Raw genomic sequence first — 17432 nt, forward strand, 5'->3', positions numbered from 1 at the left:
CCATTTAGCACTTGAAATGTAGCTAGTCTGAATTCAGATCTCCTGTAAATATAGAATACACATTGGCTTTTGAAGACTAAGTACAAAGAAGTAAAATATCTCAATTGTTTTATATTGACTGTATGTTGAAATGATATTCTGGATATATTGGGGTAAGTAAAATAAATTAAAATTCACTTGTGTCTTTTTACTTTTTAATGTGGCTACTGGACAATTTCAGATTACACATGTGACTCAGATCATATTTCTGTTGGGCAGCACTACTCTACAGCACAGGTGTTAAGAGCATAGATTCCAGATTCCAGGACTATCACACACTGTGACCTTAGCAAGGGCTTCCTTAGCCTCTCGGTGCCTCAGTTGCCTCATATGTAAAATAGTGGTAAATATCCCTACCTACCTCGTAAGGTTGTGGTGAGGATTAAATGAGATGATTAAGTAACAAACAAAGCACTTGTACTTTTCATGTTCCAGCATGCCCAGTTAGTAAAAAAAATGAGAGAAGTCTCAAGGTTTAGTAGAAAGCATGGACTTTGGAATTGGACCTACCTGGGCTTAAATCATAGCTCGGCTACTTACTTACTTATGTGACCCTAGGCAAGATAGTCAATTTGTCTTAACTCTTTGCCTCATCTGTAAAATGAGGCCAAGTATGTTTCACCTTGCAGGGTTATCATGAGGGTTAAAAATAAAGTGTGTATGGTGCCTGGCACATAATAGACACTGAGTACGTGGCAGTTTTTCAGCGTCTCCATGTTTTTTAGCTTATCTGGTGAAACAACTCTCTGAATTAAACAACAATTGGGACTTCTTGGCAGTAGCCCTCTTCATAATATGGGAAATGCTTGGTCATATTTCTGTCTTCACTGCCTTGGTCTGGCCCGTTGCAGTTGTTTATTGGAGACTGGGTTATAAATGAGGAAACAGCCATAAGCAGCTTTTTAGAAACGTCGTCAGTGATGTGAAAATCTGATAGAAGTATATGCTTCCTGTAAAAATCTTCTATATAGTTACTTTTGGGTACTAGGGCCAGCATTATATGTTAGGGTGTCTAATATTTGCTTTCATAGAGGTGTCACTTGAGTACCATCTTCCCCCAAAACATTTCTGCAATTAGTGTTCTGGTGTATCTGAAAATTCCCCAGTAGGGTCCATTCTTCTGGGTTAAAACATCAATTTTTCTCAAGTCCTTTATTCAAATATAAATGAATTAATAAATGTACAGACTTAGAACCAGGTTCTAAGTGGTCAATAAAGTGGTTAAGTAGTAGTATTATGATTATGATCTCTTTAATCCTCATAACAGCTCTATAAAGTAGGTATTGTTATCATCCCCATATTGCAAATAAGGAAAGTGAGGCACAGGAGGGGTAGTTAACTTTCTCAAACCCACTCAGTGAATAATGGATAAAGTCAAGATTTGAATCTAGGGCAGTTTCACTCAAGAGCCTGCACTCAGCTCCTACAGTATCTTGCTTCTCCAGATCAGGGGTAAAGCGTCCAGCCACTAACACCTTAGCCTGAATCATTTAAGCATTCAACCAAAGGAGCCTGAGAAATTAAAAAGCACCATTATGTTATATTATACTGCTATCATTATGTAATGTATATGCCATAACATATACTGCTATCTAAACTAGATAGGCCCTAGTCAGAAACAAAGAAGGGAGCTGAGGCGCTGGAGTTGGAAGTCCAGCACACTGAAATAGACTAGTGAAAAGAAATGAGAAACCATCAAGAAAAAGGTCATTTATTCCCAACTTTGCCATAGCTACTACGTAGCAGGCATATTGAAAGTAGAGACCTGACCACCATTGTATTAGTTCACTAATTATGAAAACAGTTTTAGATCTAGCTGTGCCATGAGTTTGGAAGGTTTTTCACATCTAACCAAGAAAAGTCCCAATAAAATTTGTAATTAGGAACCTCTGAAGTTGCTGTTTCAACAGAAGAGTTTAAACCCCTCATGTATGAAGAAAATAGATTTTGATGGAACTATGTAGGATCTTCAAAAGAAGAATTTCATATGAGTGCTTATAGGTTTGTACAATGATGAAAATAAGTAGCATTTGTGCAAAAGACATTTGAAAAAATGGTGTTTGCTTCTTCCCACAGATTATCATTGCTGTAAGCCAGCTGATAGCTGATGTAGCACTAAGCGGAGGATCAAGATTTCAGGAGTCTTTATCCATTATCAGTAATTTTGCAAATAGTGACAGACCCATGAAGGTATGTTCTCACTTCGAGTAAAAAGTTAGAACTACGTTCACTGTCAGGGAAGCTTACACTCCTCAAGTTAAACTGTGTGTTGGATTTACAATTTTTATATAGTGTAGAGTTTATAGAATGTGAGCTTCACAAGTCAAAGCTTTGTCTTGTACACCACTGCACCTCTAGCACCTAGAACACTGCCTGGTACACAGTGGATATTCAATATTATTTGAATGGATGGATCAATGGCTATACTGTGTATACATAGTTATGATAGGATTCCAATTTTTTTCTGGGCTTGATTTTTAAACTTGCTCAGAAAAGAAATGGGTCCTTTCTTAACAGTGGTTACCATTTATAAGATTGGTTAATTAAGCATTGAGTTTGAAATTTCACAAAACCTCACTTATTAGAGTAGCTAACAGCTGCCTGATCCTTTGCCAGCAGATAAGGACTGGCACAGAAGGGATTCATTATTTGATGCTTTTCTGAGTTTAAAGAATCATCTGTTAACTGGGGCTTACCAGAGATACTTATTGGCAAATCCAAGTCCAAGGCTGTCATTCTTAGGCACCAGCTGGCTGAGGCCAAACCCAAGACCCTGACCACCATTCCTCTTTCCAAGCTATATGCTTAAAACCTATAACATTGTGAAAATTCATTTTTTGTTTTGTTGCATGGAGAGCAGGTTCTGATCTTCAGTGATGCATGCGTACAAGGGAAGAAGAATCCTTTGCCAGTAGAGAACTTTTCCTCCCCGAGGAATCATCCCCATTCTTGGGAAAAGTCATCTTTCAGCATAATTTGACAATTTGTGTAAAATCTGGAAAAAAAAAAAAAAGCCCACAGTCACAGCATACTTAATGTTTGGGATGTGTCGAATCTTTGTACCAAAAAATATTCCCATAGGAATGTTGCTGAAACTGAAAAAAACACTGAGTAGTGCCAGCCATTGTCAGGCTGGGAAAGTTTGCTTTTCAGCCAGTGCTGGTTCCTCGGGAGATCAGTATATGCTTCAACTAATCCCATGAGCACAGAAAAAGCTTATGTCATTTAGGATTTTTTTACTTATACCCTAAGAGTTTATTTTTACCAGTTCTTACCATCCTTAATTCCATGTTACGTAAAAGTTGGGTTAGCAACTTTTTCAAAGTAAATGGGGTCTGTTTTAGCCCTCCTTGATAGGAAATCTTTTTCATGACTCATTTCTGAAATGACTTAGTTTTATCCTGGTAGGGAAGTCATTACCAATAAACTCTAGTACAACAAAGTATAGCTTTCTCCCAGTAAATGGAATCTCTATTAATGTATAAGAAGAGACTTTACATATATACTTTTTTTTTTTTTAACATCTTTATTGGGGTATAATTGCTTTACAATGGTGTGTTAGTTTCTGCTTTATAACAAAGTGAATCAGTCATACATAAACATATGTTCCCATATGTCTTCCCTGTTGCGTCTCCCTCCCTCCCACCCTCCCCATCCCACCCCTCCAGGCTGTCACAAAGCACCGAGCCAATAGCCCTGTGCCATGCGGCTGCTTCCCACTAGCTATCTACCTTACTGCGTTTGTTAGTGTGTATATGCCCATAACTCTCTCTCGCCCTGTCACAGCTCACCCTTCCCCCTCCCCATAACCTCAAGTCCGTTCTCTAAGAGGTCTGCGTCTTTATTCCTGCTTTACCCCTAGGTTCTTCATGACATTTTTTTCTTAAATTCCATATATATGTGTTAGCATACGGTATTTGTCTTTTTCTTTCTGACTTACTTCACTCTGTATGACAGACTCTAGGTCTATCCACCTCATTACAAATAGCTCAATTTCGTTTCTTTTTATGGCTGAGTAATATTCCATTGTATTACATATATAATTATTTTTAAAAGTCATCTTTAAAGAAGGCACTTTTAAAAATAATTTTCTTCACATTGAAAGGCTCCCAAAGCCCTGTACCTGTCCCTTACTCATCTTCTCTGAATCCTACAAATAATTGTGATTACTCCAGTGGGGTTAATAGGAAGCAATAGGACTTCCTTAATAGTGCCCAAGATAAAGAGGAAACTCGAACTTCGTGTTTTTGGGTACAGACACGTTGAGAGAAGTTAATGATCTCTTTAAACTCTTCAGAGTGTTCTGTGATTCATAAACTCTTATTTGCATAATTGGAAATTTTTGCAGTATGGTTTTCACCTTAGTGTATATGGTAGTTGGTAGATGGGATAAGTATGCTTGTCGGTATGGAAGAGTGACTAAGATCACTAGCTTTGGAGCCAAACTGCCTGGGTGTAAATCCTGTCTCTACCACTTACCAACTGCAAGACTTTGGCCAAACTACTAAACTGCTGTGTACCTCGGTTTTCCATTGGTAAAATGAATTATAATAGTACTTAATTCATAAGGTTGTTATAAAATTTAAAACATGTAAAGCACCTAGGCCACTGCCTGGTGCATAGTAAGCTGTCAATTTTTAGTTACTGTTGTAACTAAAATTACACAATAAAAGTGAATATAGATTACACTCATAGCTGTAGAATTCACGGTGGAGGAGCTGGGGTTCAAAGCCAGGTAGACTGGCTCCGAAGTCCGTGCTTTTATGTATTATGAATATACTGCCCTCAAACTCATTGCTTTTGAAGCCTGAGCTAGTGAGATATATTTTAAAGAATTAATTTAAAACTCTTTAGGCAAGCTACATGCCAAGAACCAAGAACCAAATACCAAGATCTCTAACAAGGGGTAAAAGTTGTGTGTTATTCCCAGGATTGGATGCCTAGGCTTAGAGCACACTGGTAATATTGATAAACATGTCTTTTTTGTTTGTTTTGATATTAGGCAACTGCTTTTCCCACAGAAGTTAAAGACTTGACCAAGAGAATCCGTACTGTTCTTATGGCCACTGCTCAAATGAAGGAGCATGAGAAAGACCCCGAAATGCTAATTGATCTCCAGTATAGCTTAGCCAAGTCCTATGCAAGTACCCCAGAGCTCAGGAAAACCTGGCTTGATAGCATGGCAAAGATTCATATAAAAAATGGAGATTTTTCAGAGGTGACTACTTATGGCTTTGTTCTAAACACAACCCTGCAAAACCCTGGAGCGCAATCTGACAGTTCTTTCTTTGTCATCCTTTTTCAGGCAGCAATGTGTTATGTCCATGTAGCAGGTTTGGTTGCAGAGTTTCTTCATCGAAAAAGTAAGGCATTTCTGTTCTTAGAGATGGGGAGGACTTCAGTTAGCACAAGACTTTTTATCTTTGTAGCTTGCACCTGTGAATGTGATATGATTGAGCTCTGAAAAATGTGTTTATACCTTTAGCCTTATTCACTGTTAAACAGAAGTTGTTATAAAAGAAAACGGGATTGTTCATTTGCCTTCTGCTTTCATTAAGAGTACAAGAATAAGCTAAATAGTACAGGGCCAGGCCTGATGCCCAATGTTTATTCTCCAAGACTGTCTCCCTGGAAGACTGCCACAAATGAAATTCTCAGGGCTTATGAGAGGCCCTGGATAATACACACCACTTATTTTCCCCTATCTGCCTCAACTTTACCAATAACTGCCCACAAATTAGATCTCTACAGCCACTTTAGTGCAACAATATCTTGGTATTAAAAGGGAGTTGGCACATCAGCAAGATGGCCTTATAAGATGTCCCTCGTTTGTATACCCATCTCAACAACAATTTGGCATCCCTACATGGACGTAAGTGCCTTTGTGGGAGTTGTGGGATCCAGCACCACATGCCAAGGGACCTGGGAGGAATTTTACCCACCCATGCATCAGGTAATAGGCAGACAGATCTGTGTCCTGTCTGTGGACCCTGCAGTGGCCTATGAGCTGGCTCCAGCCCCTGTCAGCTGCAGTCCGGGATCCCCTGGAGAACACTGTCTTTAGATAATCACCCACAGATGAGGGAGCCTTGGGGGAAGTCCAGAAGTCCAGTGGAGAAGTTCTAGCGTGCTGTCGGAGCAAAAATTATACAAGTTTGAATACACTGGAGAGGATAAGAGGAACAGTTTGATTTCACTCGTGTCACCCTTTCCCCAAGGTGGCACAGCTCAGTGCCAAGAGAGACTTTCTCACCGTGATTTCTTCTGCAGGGAAAAGTGAGAGCATGTGAGTGGTTACTGCCTTTCCCAGCAGTGCAGATGTTGCCAAAGAGGCCCATTTCTCTCCTGCCCCATCGAGAGTACTGAGTCATGAACTGAATGAGTGGGGGGCAGGAAGAGGCTGGGAGCGCAGCCCATCGGACTTAGAGGGCATTACAGGGACACAGATCCTACTAACCGCATCACAGACTCCATCAAAAAGCCCACCAACAAATTGCTGGAGACATTTAGCCTGTGGATCCCACCCAGCTGGCCCACAGGCACCCCTGGTGCTCCACGCGCCTCAACCACATACTGTAGCTGGATCTCTGTGCGTGCTCCTGAAGGCAGATGGCTAGTGAGCATGTGCAGAAAACCAGCCAGAATCGGTGGGCCAGGGAGAGACCACAAGCTTGAACTTTAGAATCACCCTTGGGAGATCAAATGGGAGGCTGTTAGCACCTGGCCTGGTGTATTGCATGATGGAGAAAAGACATACACGCTTAAGAATTCTGTCATAAGAGGGAGCGAGAACCGTGGAGCAGGTGTATCCATAGCAGGGCTGTGAAAGCCTCAGAGTCCCCAGCAGGACAGATGGAAAGTTGTTCTCTCCTAAAATCAGTCAGTAAAGTTGGTTGGAGGTAACTGCTACTTCAAATGTGAAGATAGCAATGGAAGACTTCAAGGAACATGAGAAATGAAGGAAACATGACACCACCAAAGGATCACAGTAGTCTCGTAGTAACCAAACTCAAAGACATGGAGATCTGCAATTTATCTAATAAAGAATTCAAAATAGCTCTTCTAAGGAAGCTCAGTGAGCCACAATAAAACAGAAAATTCAACAAAATCAGGAAAATACACGAACAAAATGAGAAGTTAAACAGAGATAGAAATCTCACAAAAAAGGACCAAACATATTCTGGAGCTGAAGAATACAATGAATGAAGTGAAAAAACCGCAGTAGAGAGTATTAACAACAGAATGGATCAAGCAGAAGAAATAATCTGAATTAGAAGACCGGACTTTTGAAATTATCCAGTCAGAGGAGAAAAAAGAAAAATGAAAAAGAGTGAAGAAAGCGTATGTGATCTATGGGATACTATCAGCAGAAACCTTACAGGCCAGGAGAGAGTGGGATGAGATTTTCAAAGTGCTGAAAGAAAAAAAACAACAACTGCCAACCAAGAATACTCCATCCAGCAAAGTTGTCCTTCAGAAATGGACGGATGAAGCCTTTCCCAGGCAAAAGCTGAGGGAGTCCATCACCACTAGACCTGTCTTCCAAGAAATGCTGAAAAAAGTTCTTCAAGCTGAAATGAAAGGATGCTTATTAATAACATGAAAACATATGAAATGTATCCATATGAATGGATAAAGAAGACATGGCACATATAATCAATGGAAAGAAGGAAATCCTGCCACTTGGGACAAAATGGATGGAGCTTGAGGGCATTACGCTAAGTGAAATAAGTCAGAGAGAGACAAATGCTGTAGGATCTCACTTACACGTGGAATCCTAGAAAGCCAAATTTGTAGAAACAGAAAGTAGAATGGTGGTAGCCAGGGGTAGCGGAAATGGGGTAATTTTGGTCAAAGGGTACAAACTTCCACTTAAAAGATGAGTAAGTTCTGGATATCTAATGTACATAGTGATTATAGTTAACAGTACTGTGGTATATACTTGAAAGTTGCGAAGAGTATAGATCTGAAATGTTCTCACTCCCCCCAAAATGGTAATTATGTGTGGTGATAAACACTACTGTGGTAATCATTTCACAATATATACATGTATCGAATCAGCACATACACCTTAAACTTACGCAGTGTGGGATATCAATTATGTCTCAATAGAGCTGGGGCTGGTTGCAGGGGTGGAAGGGGGCCACAAAAAGGAGTCATGGTCTTGAAGGGCTCAGGATCCAGCAAGTCTAATTCAGGAATCTTCCTGAAAGCGTCCCTTTCCAAAATTAGTATTGTTGACTGTTGTACTTAAATAGTAAAACAGTTGAGTTAGGTTTAAAAATTGATTGGCAATGGACATTGCAAAGAAAGCTCCCGCTATCTATCATAATTGCCAAGCTATTTCCTTGAATGCAGTCAAATGAATGACATTTGGGCAGAATGAAACCATCTTGTGGGAGTCACATCGCTGCGGTTTTGGCTCTGAGAGCACTACCATGTTTTGTTTTGTTTTGTTTTTTAATTCCAGAATTCCTACAGTTAACTATGTATCTTTCTTCCCAGATAGCACGACTAAAATGTAGATTCATTTTAAATTTAACACTTTCTGTTTGATACTGAATTTCTTTTGAACAATCCATATTTTGAAATTGGTATACGCTAGTATTCTCTTTTTAGTACATAGTGGTTTCAAAATGGAGAATGGGATTAATTATCAGAAGCAGGCCTTGTTTGAGGGTTTTTTTCCTACATCACCGGTATGCCTGAGAAATTGCAGTAAAAACAAATATTGAAATTGCACACCTGCAGTTGCAAAAAACTAACAAATATGAGAGCCCTAAACATGGTACTAAATAAAGTTTTAGGTGTGTCTTTCAGGTATATCAGGTTAATATAATCTCATCTTTTTCAGTAGTAGAAATCTGAAATAAGAGTTTTTTGTCTACTGAGTATAAACCCTTTATATATTGAAAATAGTTAAATGTATTAAAGTACTTCCTTAGAATTTTTTTCACAAGTGCAGAGACCTTAAAACTAAGCAAAAATCAAGAATTATTAATCTCCATTATCAGTTCTTAAGCTTTAGAATTATAACTATAGTATTGGAGAAAATAGCAACTTAAATATTGCTGTAGGTTTTTTTTGGACAGTAGCTTGAGGCAGCTAGCCTGAACATCAAACAGTGTGACATGTTTCAACAAGTGGAAACAGTGCTTTTAACTAGTCATTTAAGTATTTATTTCATAATACCTTCAAGGTTTTTTTTAGAATTTATCCTTCACAGAAATCAAAGAGCCCTTCTCTGAGTAGGAAAAAAATGATGTTTTGCATTTTAAACAAAAAATAATGTTAAAGGGCTTCCCTGGTGGCGCAGTAGTTGGGAGTCCGCCTGCCGATGCAGGGGACGCGGGTTCGTGCCCCGGTCCGGGAAGATCCCACGTGCCGCGGAGCGGCTGGGCCCGTGAGCCATGGCCGCTGAGCCTGCGCGTCTGGAGCCTGTGCTCTGCGACGGGAGAGGCCACAACAGTGAGAGGCCTGCGTACCGCAAAAAAAAAAAAAATAATAATAATAATGTTAAATATAGGAGAGGTTTACATATTTATTTATAGGTGCCATCTATTTTTAAGCCTGGAAAATTCTACTCAAACTAGAAAATCGTATTCTAAAATGGTGGCAGTAGTAAAATCCTCAGGATTTCCCCCCTTAGCTTCAATGGTGCCAATGATCGAAAACACCTGATTTTGCTAATTAGCTGATTCAGCTATGATAGTTATACCCAGGTAGACCACTGATGTTAAAACAGAAGTTAAAAACTTAATCTGTTAACCTGTCATTCAGTCTGAGAAATCCATGATCTAGATGAGACCTGGATATTCACAGAGTAAATAGAAGTACGTTTGAGTGCAGGACTGAAGAAAAAGGTTTTATTTATACTTAAGACACACTTATTTAACAAAAATAATTGAGCAGTTGTAGAGCCCTGTGTTTTCTATCAAGTGTCCTTGCTAATGAAGACAAAATCTTTGACGTATCGATTGCCAGAATTTTTCTGTTTTCTCAAAGTCCTGTGCCATTTCTCTTGAAGTCATTATAAAGCTTTTTTTTCATCAGGATGGAATGAAATGCTATAGCTGATGCATTGGAGACACATGATTTCCTGTTTAGAGTTTTTAAGAAAAAAAAAATAGTTTGTCTCATTGGGTGGTTGCCTAAGCGAGCAAGGAAATGGGCCCCTGGCCTCCAGAGGTGACCACAGAACACCAGTGAGGGCCCATTTCTAGATCCTTTTTTTCATTTTTCAGGCCCTGAACTGAAAGGGAAAGGGGGAGGAGGTGTGCAGTTCTCCCTGTCCCACCGCCACCCTCAGACGTCTTTCAGGCAGCCAGAGTTCCTGCTCTTTGTACCAGAGATCTTAAGGGTCATCATTCTCTTCCCTTTCCCTAAGTTATCTCTAAGTGGTGATACTAGGTGTTAGTTACTCCCACTCCCAAAAATATGTAATAAGAAACAGATCTAAATTTCCTTATTTTTATTTTGTCTGAAAACCTCAAAATGTTCTAGATCTCATTCTCTGGAGCCTAGACTTAGGTACCTCTTCCTCTTCTCTTCCTGAGAGAGTGCACAACTGTTTTCCCCCAGGGAAGACAAGAATCAAGTCTGCATTCTTATACCACCACATAGCATCCGAGGTTCAGCAAAGCTTCAGGCCTGTAGAGCTCCTCCAGCACCCCGGGAAAAGGAATTTCATTTCCCATAGAGTCTGTTCTTTTCATGCCTTATAGGATAATGTTCCCTTCGCCAAGTCTTTATACCCAGGTTCTGATAGCTTAAGTTCTGCAAAGCTTTTTCTTTACCCACTTGCTTCCCAATCACAGCTTTTTCCCTTTTTGCCCTCCGCTTTTACCTCCTATCCCTCTTCTGACCAGCAGTCTTATTTTATCAAGGGTTGAACTGCTTTCCCATCGTCGAAACTCCTCCCTGCTTTTTTCATGGGACAATTTGTTCTCGAGGTATAGTGGTCTCTACTTGGACAGTTTGCATCTTGCTTTCCCTTGGACAGCAATCAGGAATACAGAAGCTACAGCTATGAAGGGCAAAATCAGGAATCCAGGTCACATACCAGAAAGATTCAAAGCAGAGCCTCCAAGACCATGTTATAGAATGCCACAGAGGGCTGCGGGAGAGCCCACACACGTGCCTCCCTCTGTTGGGACATATACACTGGCCTAGATTCAGCAACTTGTTTCATCTGAAACAAGACTGAACTAAACAAGACTAAAGGGAATCAGAATTTTCCCTAAGCATTTTAAAGACCCTAACAAACAAGAGAGTCCTCTTATCATTGGATAGTTTGGTGGGTGTTGGATAGTTTGGTGGGTGTTGATAACTTAAGCAAACAAGGGGATATGTAGGCTTTTCTAGCTAGAGGTAACGTCATCAGGCATAGGACTCAAGGTAATACACTTAGCAAGAATAGTGGACTCTGACGCTGAAAATCCATAGTAGTAGTCTTTACACCAGATGATACACACAATGAAGTCCAAAAGAAGACCCATAATTTACCCTCCTTCTACTTAAGGTACACCCTGGAAGACTCTTTCCCAAGATGCTTTAGTCTCATCTGATCTCAGGCATAGGAGTGTGCCCCTTTTTGTCCTCCCCTAAATCACGGCCTACTAGAGAAACCCTAGATTTGGGAGTCACTTAAAGTAATAATATCCTCAGCGTAGACAGGATTTTTCCCCCAGTCGTGGACCTGGCTGCCTGAGGCCTTCAGGGATTGACCCTTTTCTTTGTTAAGGACCACACTATCTCTTCAGTCAAGTTTTGGGGCCCTCTTCCTTAACTGCCTAGCTCTTGACTTCATAGAGGTAATCAAGTGGGACATTTTCTCCTAAATTTCAAAAAGTTCTCCTAATGCACTGCTACTCAGAGTGTCCCATGGACGCAACTGCCAGTCTGAGAATGGTTTCTTACTGGTCCACGACAAGATAAGGAATATTAACCCAAATATAAATCAACTTACGGCACTGAGCATGATGGTTAGTTCAGCTGAATTTGTTTTTTTATAGAAAGACTGTTGAAGAAGGAAGTGATTAATTGATTTACATTCTCCTTATCGTGTTGTGATCCAGCCCTTTGAATAGAATTCCCCTAGCAGTTTATATAACAGACCATTTTAGGCATGCTTATCCTCAGAAATGAAACATGCCATGCTCTATCTTCAGTGCCTTTTATTACCTAATTTCTTGGAACAAAAATGGTCCTAAAGTCCATTGGGTCAAAGTAAATCTTATTTTCATTTCTGCCTCTCCTTTTTCTCTAACAGAAATCCACTGACTACTCCCTATGGGTTTCTCCATTTTTGAAAAAGTGCTTCAGAATAACCCCATCTTCCCTTACCAGAATCCCATCTCTCTCTCTCATAGAAGTGTGATGCTGACTTGATAACTCATTTTCTATCAAGCGTCTTACCAGAAGATGTATGTCTAGTTAGCATTCACTTAGACGAGAAGAGTTGTCAAAATCCAAGCCGTGATACATGACCCTTTTTTCCATCAGAATGCTGAGACATCTCCTCAATGTGAGGTTTGGCTTTCCTAAACCTTCCTTCTTCCTTCCCCAACCTCTAACAGCAGGAAGCTTACCAAATATTTAGTCGTGAGTAGGTCATCATTTCTGAGCATCACTATTAGAGATGTTGTAGAACAATAGATTGCAAAAGCTGTCCCCTTTGTGACCAGCCATTTTCCACTGCCTAGCAGATTCGGTTATAAGGAAGCCAAAATTTCCTTAACTATAAAATGACAGCGCCCTTAGGGGTAAACACAGCCAGAGCAGGAGTGTTTGGACATGTTCCTATGTCCAGAGTCTGCAGGGCAACCACGTGGCCTTCTATACCCATACTCTTGCTTGACAGTAACAATTTAGTCCACAATCCTACAGCAGCTGTTCTCAGCTTGAGCTCACTTCCTACTTCCCAGGGGTCCAGCTGCAGTCACTTACTATACGAGCTGCTAGCAATTATTGTATCTTGAGAAAGCTAGTTTATTTATTGGTAGCTTTGTTTGGTAATAATAATTCATTGCACACTTGTTATATGTTAGTTTCTGTTCTAAACACTTTACATTTCATTGAATTCTTATAAGGTAGCTGCTGTTTCTATTTTACAGATGATGGAACTTTTTACAGTCCTAGAGAGATAAACATGTCTGAAATCACACAATTAATGATAGAGCTGGGTCTATCTAACTCCAAAAGCTCTGGTTCTCCCAGCGCCCCATCCTGTTTCTCTAAGGATGCTTCGTCCCTGGCATCTGTTTTATTTCTTGCCTCTCTTTACAAGTCCTAGGCTAGGCTAACAACCCACTTTTCCAATTCTCCAGTGAAGTGAGGAACTAGAGATGACTACAAAAGCTCATTCGATGTTTACCTGAAAAGTACATGCTCTCTTTGTTTAGGTGACAGACCATAAACGTACACAGGATCAAAGTGTTAATAACAATTTTTAGATCACATTAGGAAAACATTTACTGTAGTAGCCATTGAAGATGATGCATAGTCAGAGAATGAAACTTATTTGTAAGTAACTTGAGCTCACCATTTGGTAAAAAGACTGGTAGGATGTATAGTAGGTGGAAATAATTTGTAAAATTCTTTTTTTGTAACTGAAAATGGCACGTATGACTTTGATCCTCACAAAAATATGTGTTTATTTTTAAGGGTAACTAATCCCTGTAAGGCTATCTGTTATTTACAAAACACTTTTTAAAAATAAATTTACTTCACTGGTTTTTATTCACACAGAGTTATTCCCTAGTGGATGTTCAGCCTTCAAGAAAATTACTCCCAATATAGATGAAGAAGGAGCAATGAAAGAAGATGCTGGAATGATGGACGTCCATTATAGTGAAGTAAGACTCCAAGGCCTGCATTGCCAGTTATATAAATTTAACTTCTTAAAATTTATTTACATTAAAAAATTATTACAGCTAAAAAAAAATTATCACAGCTAACTTAATTTAGAAGGTAACGAAGGGTTGATGAACTGTAAGCATTAAAACTGCCCAGGGAAAAGATGTCCCTGTGTGGAATGTGGAGCCCTATCTCTGGAACTGTTCTTATTGTCTGGTTTTAGAAATGTACCATGTATCTTCCTCAGATCACCTTCCCAGTAACCAGATCACCGTCAACATACTTTGGAGAAATCTCCGTAAAAAATATAGCTAACGATGTAACAGCTAAGGAGAGGATGCTTACAAGCATTTTAAAGATGGAAAATTTCTGCTCCAAGCTTCATATGGGTAGCAAACAGCTTCGGTTGTCAATCACTCAACAAATATTTGTTGAGCACTGACTTATGAGCAAGGCTTTGGACTTGGTGATATAGAAGCTATAAAATAATTAGATATGGCTGATCCCTGACCTTACGTCTACCTAAAGAGATAATACACCTGCTCGAAATGGAGAAAAGCAAGACAGTGCCATTTGAATAATACAGACAGTATGTTCCATGCAGAGTTGAAGGTGAGAGATGCCTTTGAGCTGAGGTAGAACAGAGGACAGTTAGGCTTAGAGAGAGGTTTGAAGCGTGAAGACACCCTGAAGGCATTTTAGCAGAGGGAGGATAACGGGGACAAAAGTTAAGAGGTGGGAAAGTATAAGGTATGTTTGGGGGCACAGTGAATGGATCATTTTGGCTAAGCCATTGGGTTCACATAGAGAAGAGTAGTAGTTGAGGTCAGGTTTTGGGAAACTTTGAATGTCTGGACTTCATTGATTAGAATGTTGAGTTGCTGTCAAAGGTTTTTGAGCAGGATAATGACAAGATGAAAGCAAGGAAGAGGAAAGGTTAATTTGGCGGTTATGTGGGAAATGTATTAGAGGTAGATGGATAGGGGCTGGAGGCAGAATCTGGAGGGCGGGCTGCCCTAAGAGTCCAGATGTGAAGCAGCCAGGTCTAAACCCAGGTAGTGACAGGTTCAGGAAACACTGTGAAGAAAAGAGGAAGACTTGCTGGCTGGGGGAGAAGAGTCAAAGGTAGTGCTAAGATTTCAGGTTTGGATATTATAGAAAAATGATGGATGGATGATTTTACAGGGAAGATGATGAAATCAGTTTTTGATGGGTGTTGAATTTGGAGTAGAAGGTTATTGAAATGGAAATAACATCAGGCCATTAGAAATTCAGAACTGAATCTAAAGAGAGAGATCAGGGTTGGAGAGCCACATCTGGAAGTCGTAGCTGTGTGAGAACCAAAGCACACTGACGATGGGAGATAATACAGCAAGCGAAGACCAGAGAACCAAGGACTGAAGCACATTGATGTTTACAATTAAGGAATGTGAAGACCAAAGAAAGAAAGAAACAACAAAAGTGGAGAGATTTAAGGGGTTGCAACCCCACAGAAATAAATTTTTTTAACATTATGTTAAGAAACATAAGAAGCAGCCAGGTTAAAGTGGCAGAGACATGTTTTATACTTTATGATTTGTTTTTTAAAATATTTTAATTTTTAAAATTTATTTATTTTTGGCTGCTTTGGGTCTTCTTCGCTGCGTGTGGGGTTTCTCTAGTTGCAGCAAGTGGGGGCTACTCTTCCTTGGAGTGTGCAGGCTTCTCATTGCAGCGGCTTCTCTTGTTGCAGAGCACGGGCTCTAGGCGTGCAAGCTTCAGTAGTCGTGGCACGCAGGCTCAGTAGTTGTGGCTCGCGGGCTCTAGAGCGCAGGCTCAGTAGTTGTGGCGCACGGGCTTAGTTGCTCTGCGTTATGTGGGATCTTCCCGGACCAGGGCTCGAACCCGTGTCCCCTGCATTGGCAGGTGGATTCTTAACCACTGCGCCACCAGGGAAGTCCTGTTTTTTAGAAAATATAAGCAATCTCAAGGTAGCTCTAGTTCATTTAGCTAAAATGATATATGCCTAGAAGCTTTACCTGCTACTTCTATATGGGTCTCTCTCCTCATCAATAAAATAAAGGTGATAATACTATCCTGGTCACTTCACAACAAATGTGAAGGCTCTTTATAAGTCATTAGGTGCTACATAAATGTCAGACTTTATCACTGACCAACTTGATAGTAAGGTTTCCTTTTACCTCCAGAACCTAGAAGAGTAGATACTTAAAACATCCTTGTGGAATTAATTAATCATAACAGAGAATCGAGATACTTGAATTTTAATCCCAGTTCATTGCTTGACTGTGAAGCCTTGGGTAAGTTAATTCACTTTTTGGGTTTTTAGTTAGCCTTCAGTGATTTTCATCTAAGACCCCCAGTTTGTGCGGGCTAGCAGCAGAAAGATTCACGGGAGTTTGTGGGAGATAAATGTTTTAACACAACTGAAGTTACATCCTTTTTTCCAAACAGCAGCTTCAACTTAGTCATAAAAATGGCCTTGCACCTGACCCTTTTTTATACTCTCAAGGAGAGCGGTCATATTTCTTATTAGTCAAGAACTGTAATCAGTTTTTTATGTAAACACATTTGTTGGAACTCTTGTGTTCTACAGTAATAATTTATACATGCTTTTCATTTGATGTATACAGATAGAATCATGTTCTCCGTAGTGCCATTTTATGTTTCAGTTTATGTAATAGGGCTTCTTCCTCGTGCTCTAGCCAATGGAAAATAACCGCCACCGATTTACAAGTTTTATTGAAACGAAAAATACAAATTGTTGTTCATTTAGTGCCTTATTTAAATAGGTTAGTTAAACCAATAATACTTTAATTGGTTTTGAAAACTGCATTTCTGACTTCTGATTTGCAATCGTTTTTAAAGATATAATTAGCATACAGTAAAATTCACACATCTTAAGTGGACAGCTTGATGAATTTCCACAGTTGTACACACCCATATAAATTACCACCAGAAACAAGAAAGAGAACGTGTCCATTCCCCCAGAAAGTTCCATTGTGCCCATTTCCAGTTAGTCTCCCCACCCCCACTCTCTGATTTCTATCATTATAGATTAGTTTTGCCATATTTTGGTGTCATAAAATGGAATCATTCAGTATGTACCCTTCTGTATCTGCCTACTTTTGCTTAACATAATGTTTTTGAGATACACCCATATTGCTGAGTATATCAGAAGTTCTTTTTCATTGCTAAATGTTCCATTATATCAATGTAAGATTTTTAAATCCATTCTCCTGCTGATGGATTTTAGATTGTTTCCAGTTTGGGATTGTTATGAATATAAGGCTGCTTTAAGCATTCTTATCTATGACCTTTTGTGGACATATGCTTTCATTTTTCTTAGGTAAATACCTAGGAGTGAAACTGCTGGATCCTGGGGAAGTTACATATTTAACTTCATAAAAAATATCCAGAGTTTTTCAAAGTGGTTGGACCATTTTATATTCCTACCAGCAATGAATAAGAGTTTCAGCTGCTTCACTTCCTCACCAGCATTTGATGTTGCTAACCTTTTTTTATATTTTTACCATTCT

General features: G+C 39.6%; 1 protein-coding gene across 4 annotated transcripts in view; it reads left to right on the forward strand.

The window, feature by feature from the left end:
- The window catches only part of DOCK11 (dedicator of cytokinesis 11), a 194327-nt gene that overhangs the window by 149303 nt on the left and 27592 nt on the right, over nt 1-17432 (forward strand). For all 4 annotated transcript variants that reach the window (XM_049704674.1, XM_049704675.1, XM_049704672.1 and 1 more), the window contains 4 exons: nt 2116-2229; nt 5042-5257; nt 5345-5402; nt 13789-13895. In XM_049704674.1, coding sequence (XP_049560631.1) covers nt 2116-2229; nt 5042-5257; nt 5345-5402; nt 13789-13895 — 495 coding nt within the window. The remainder of the gene's footprint in view (nt 1-2115; nt 2230-5041; nt 5258-5344; nt 5403-13788; nt 13896-17432) is intronic.

This window comes from Orcinus orca, chromosome X, assembly GCF_937001465.1.
Source record: "Orcinus orca chromosome X, mOrcOrc1.1, whole genome shotgun sequence".
In the NCBI taxonomy this organism is placed as follows: domain Eukaryota; kingdom Metazoa; phylum Chordata; class Mammalia; order Artiodactyla; family Delphinidae; genus Orcinus; species Orcinus orca.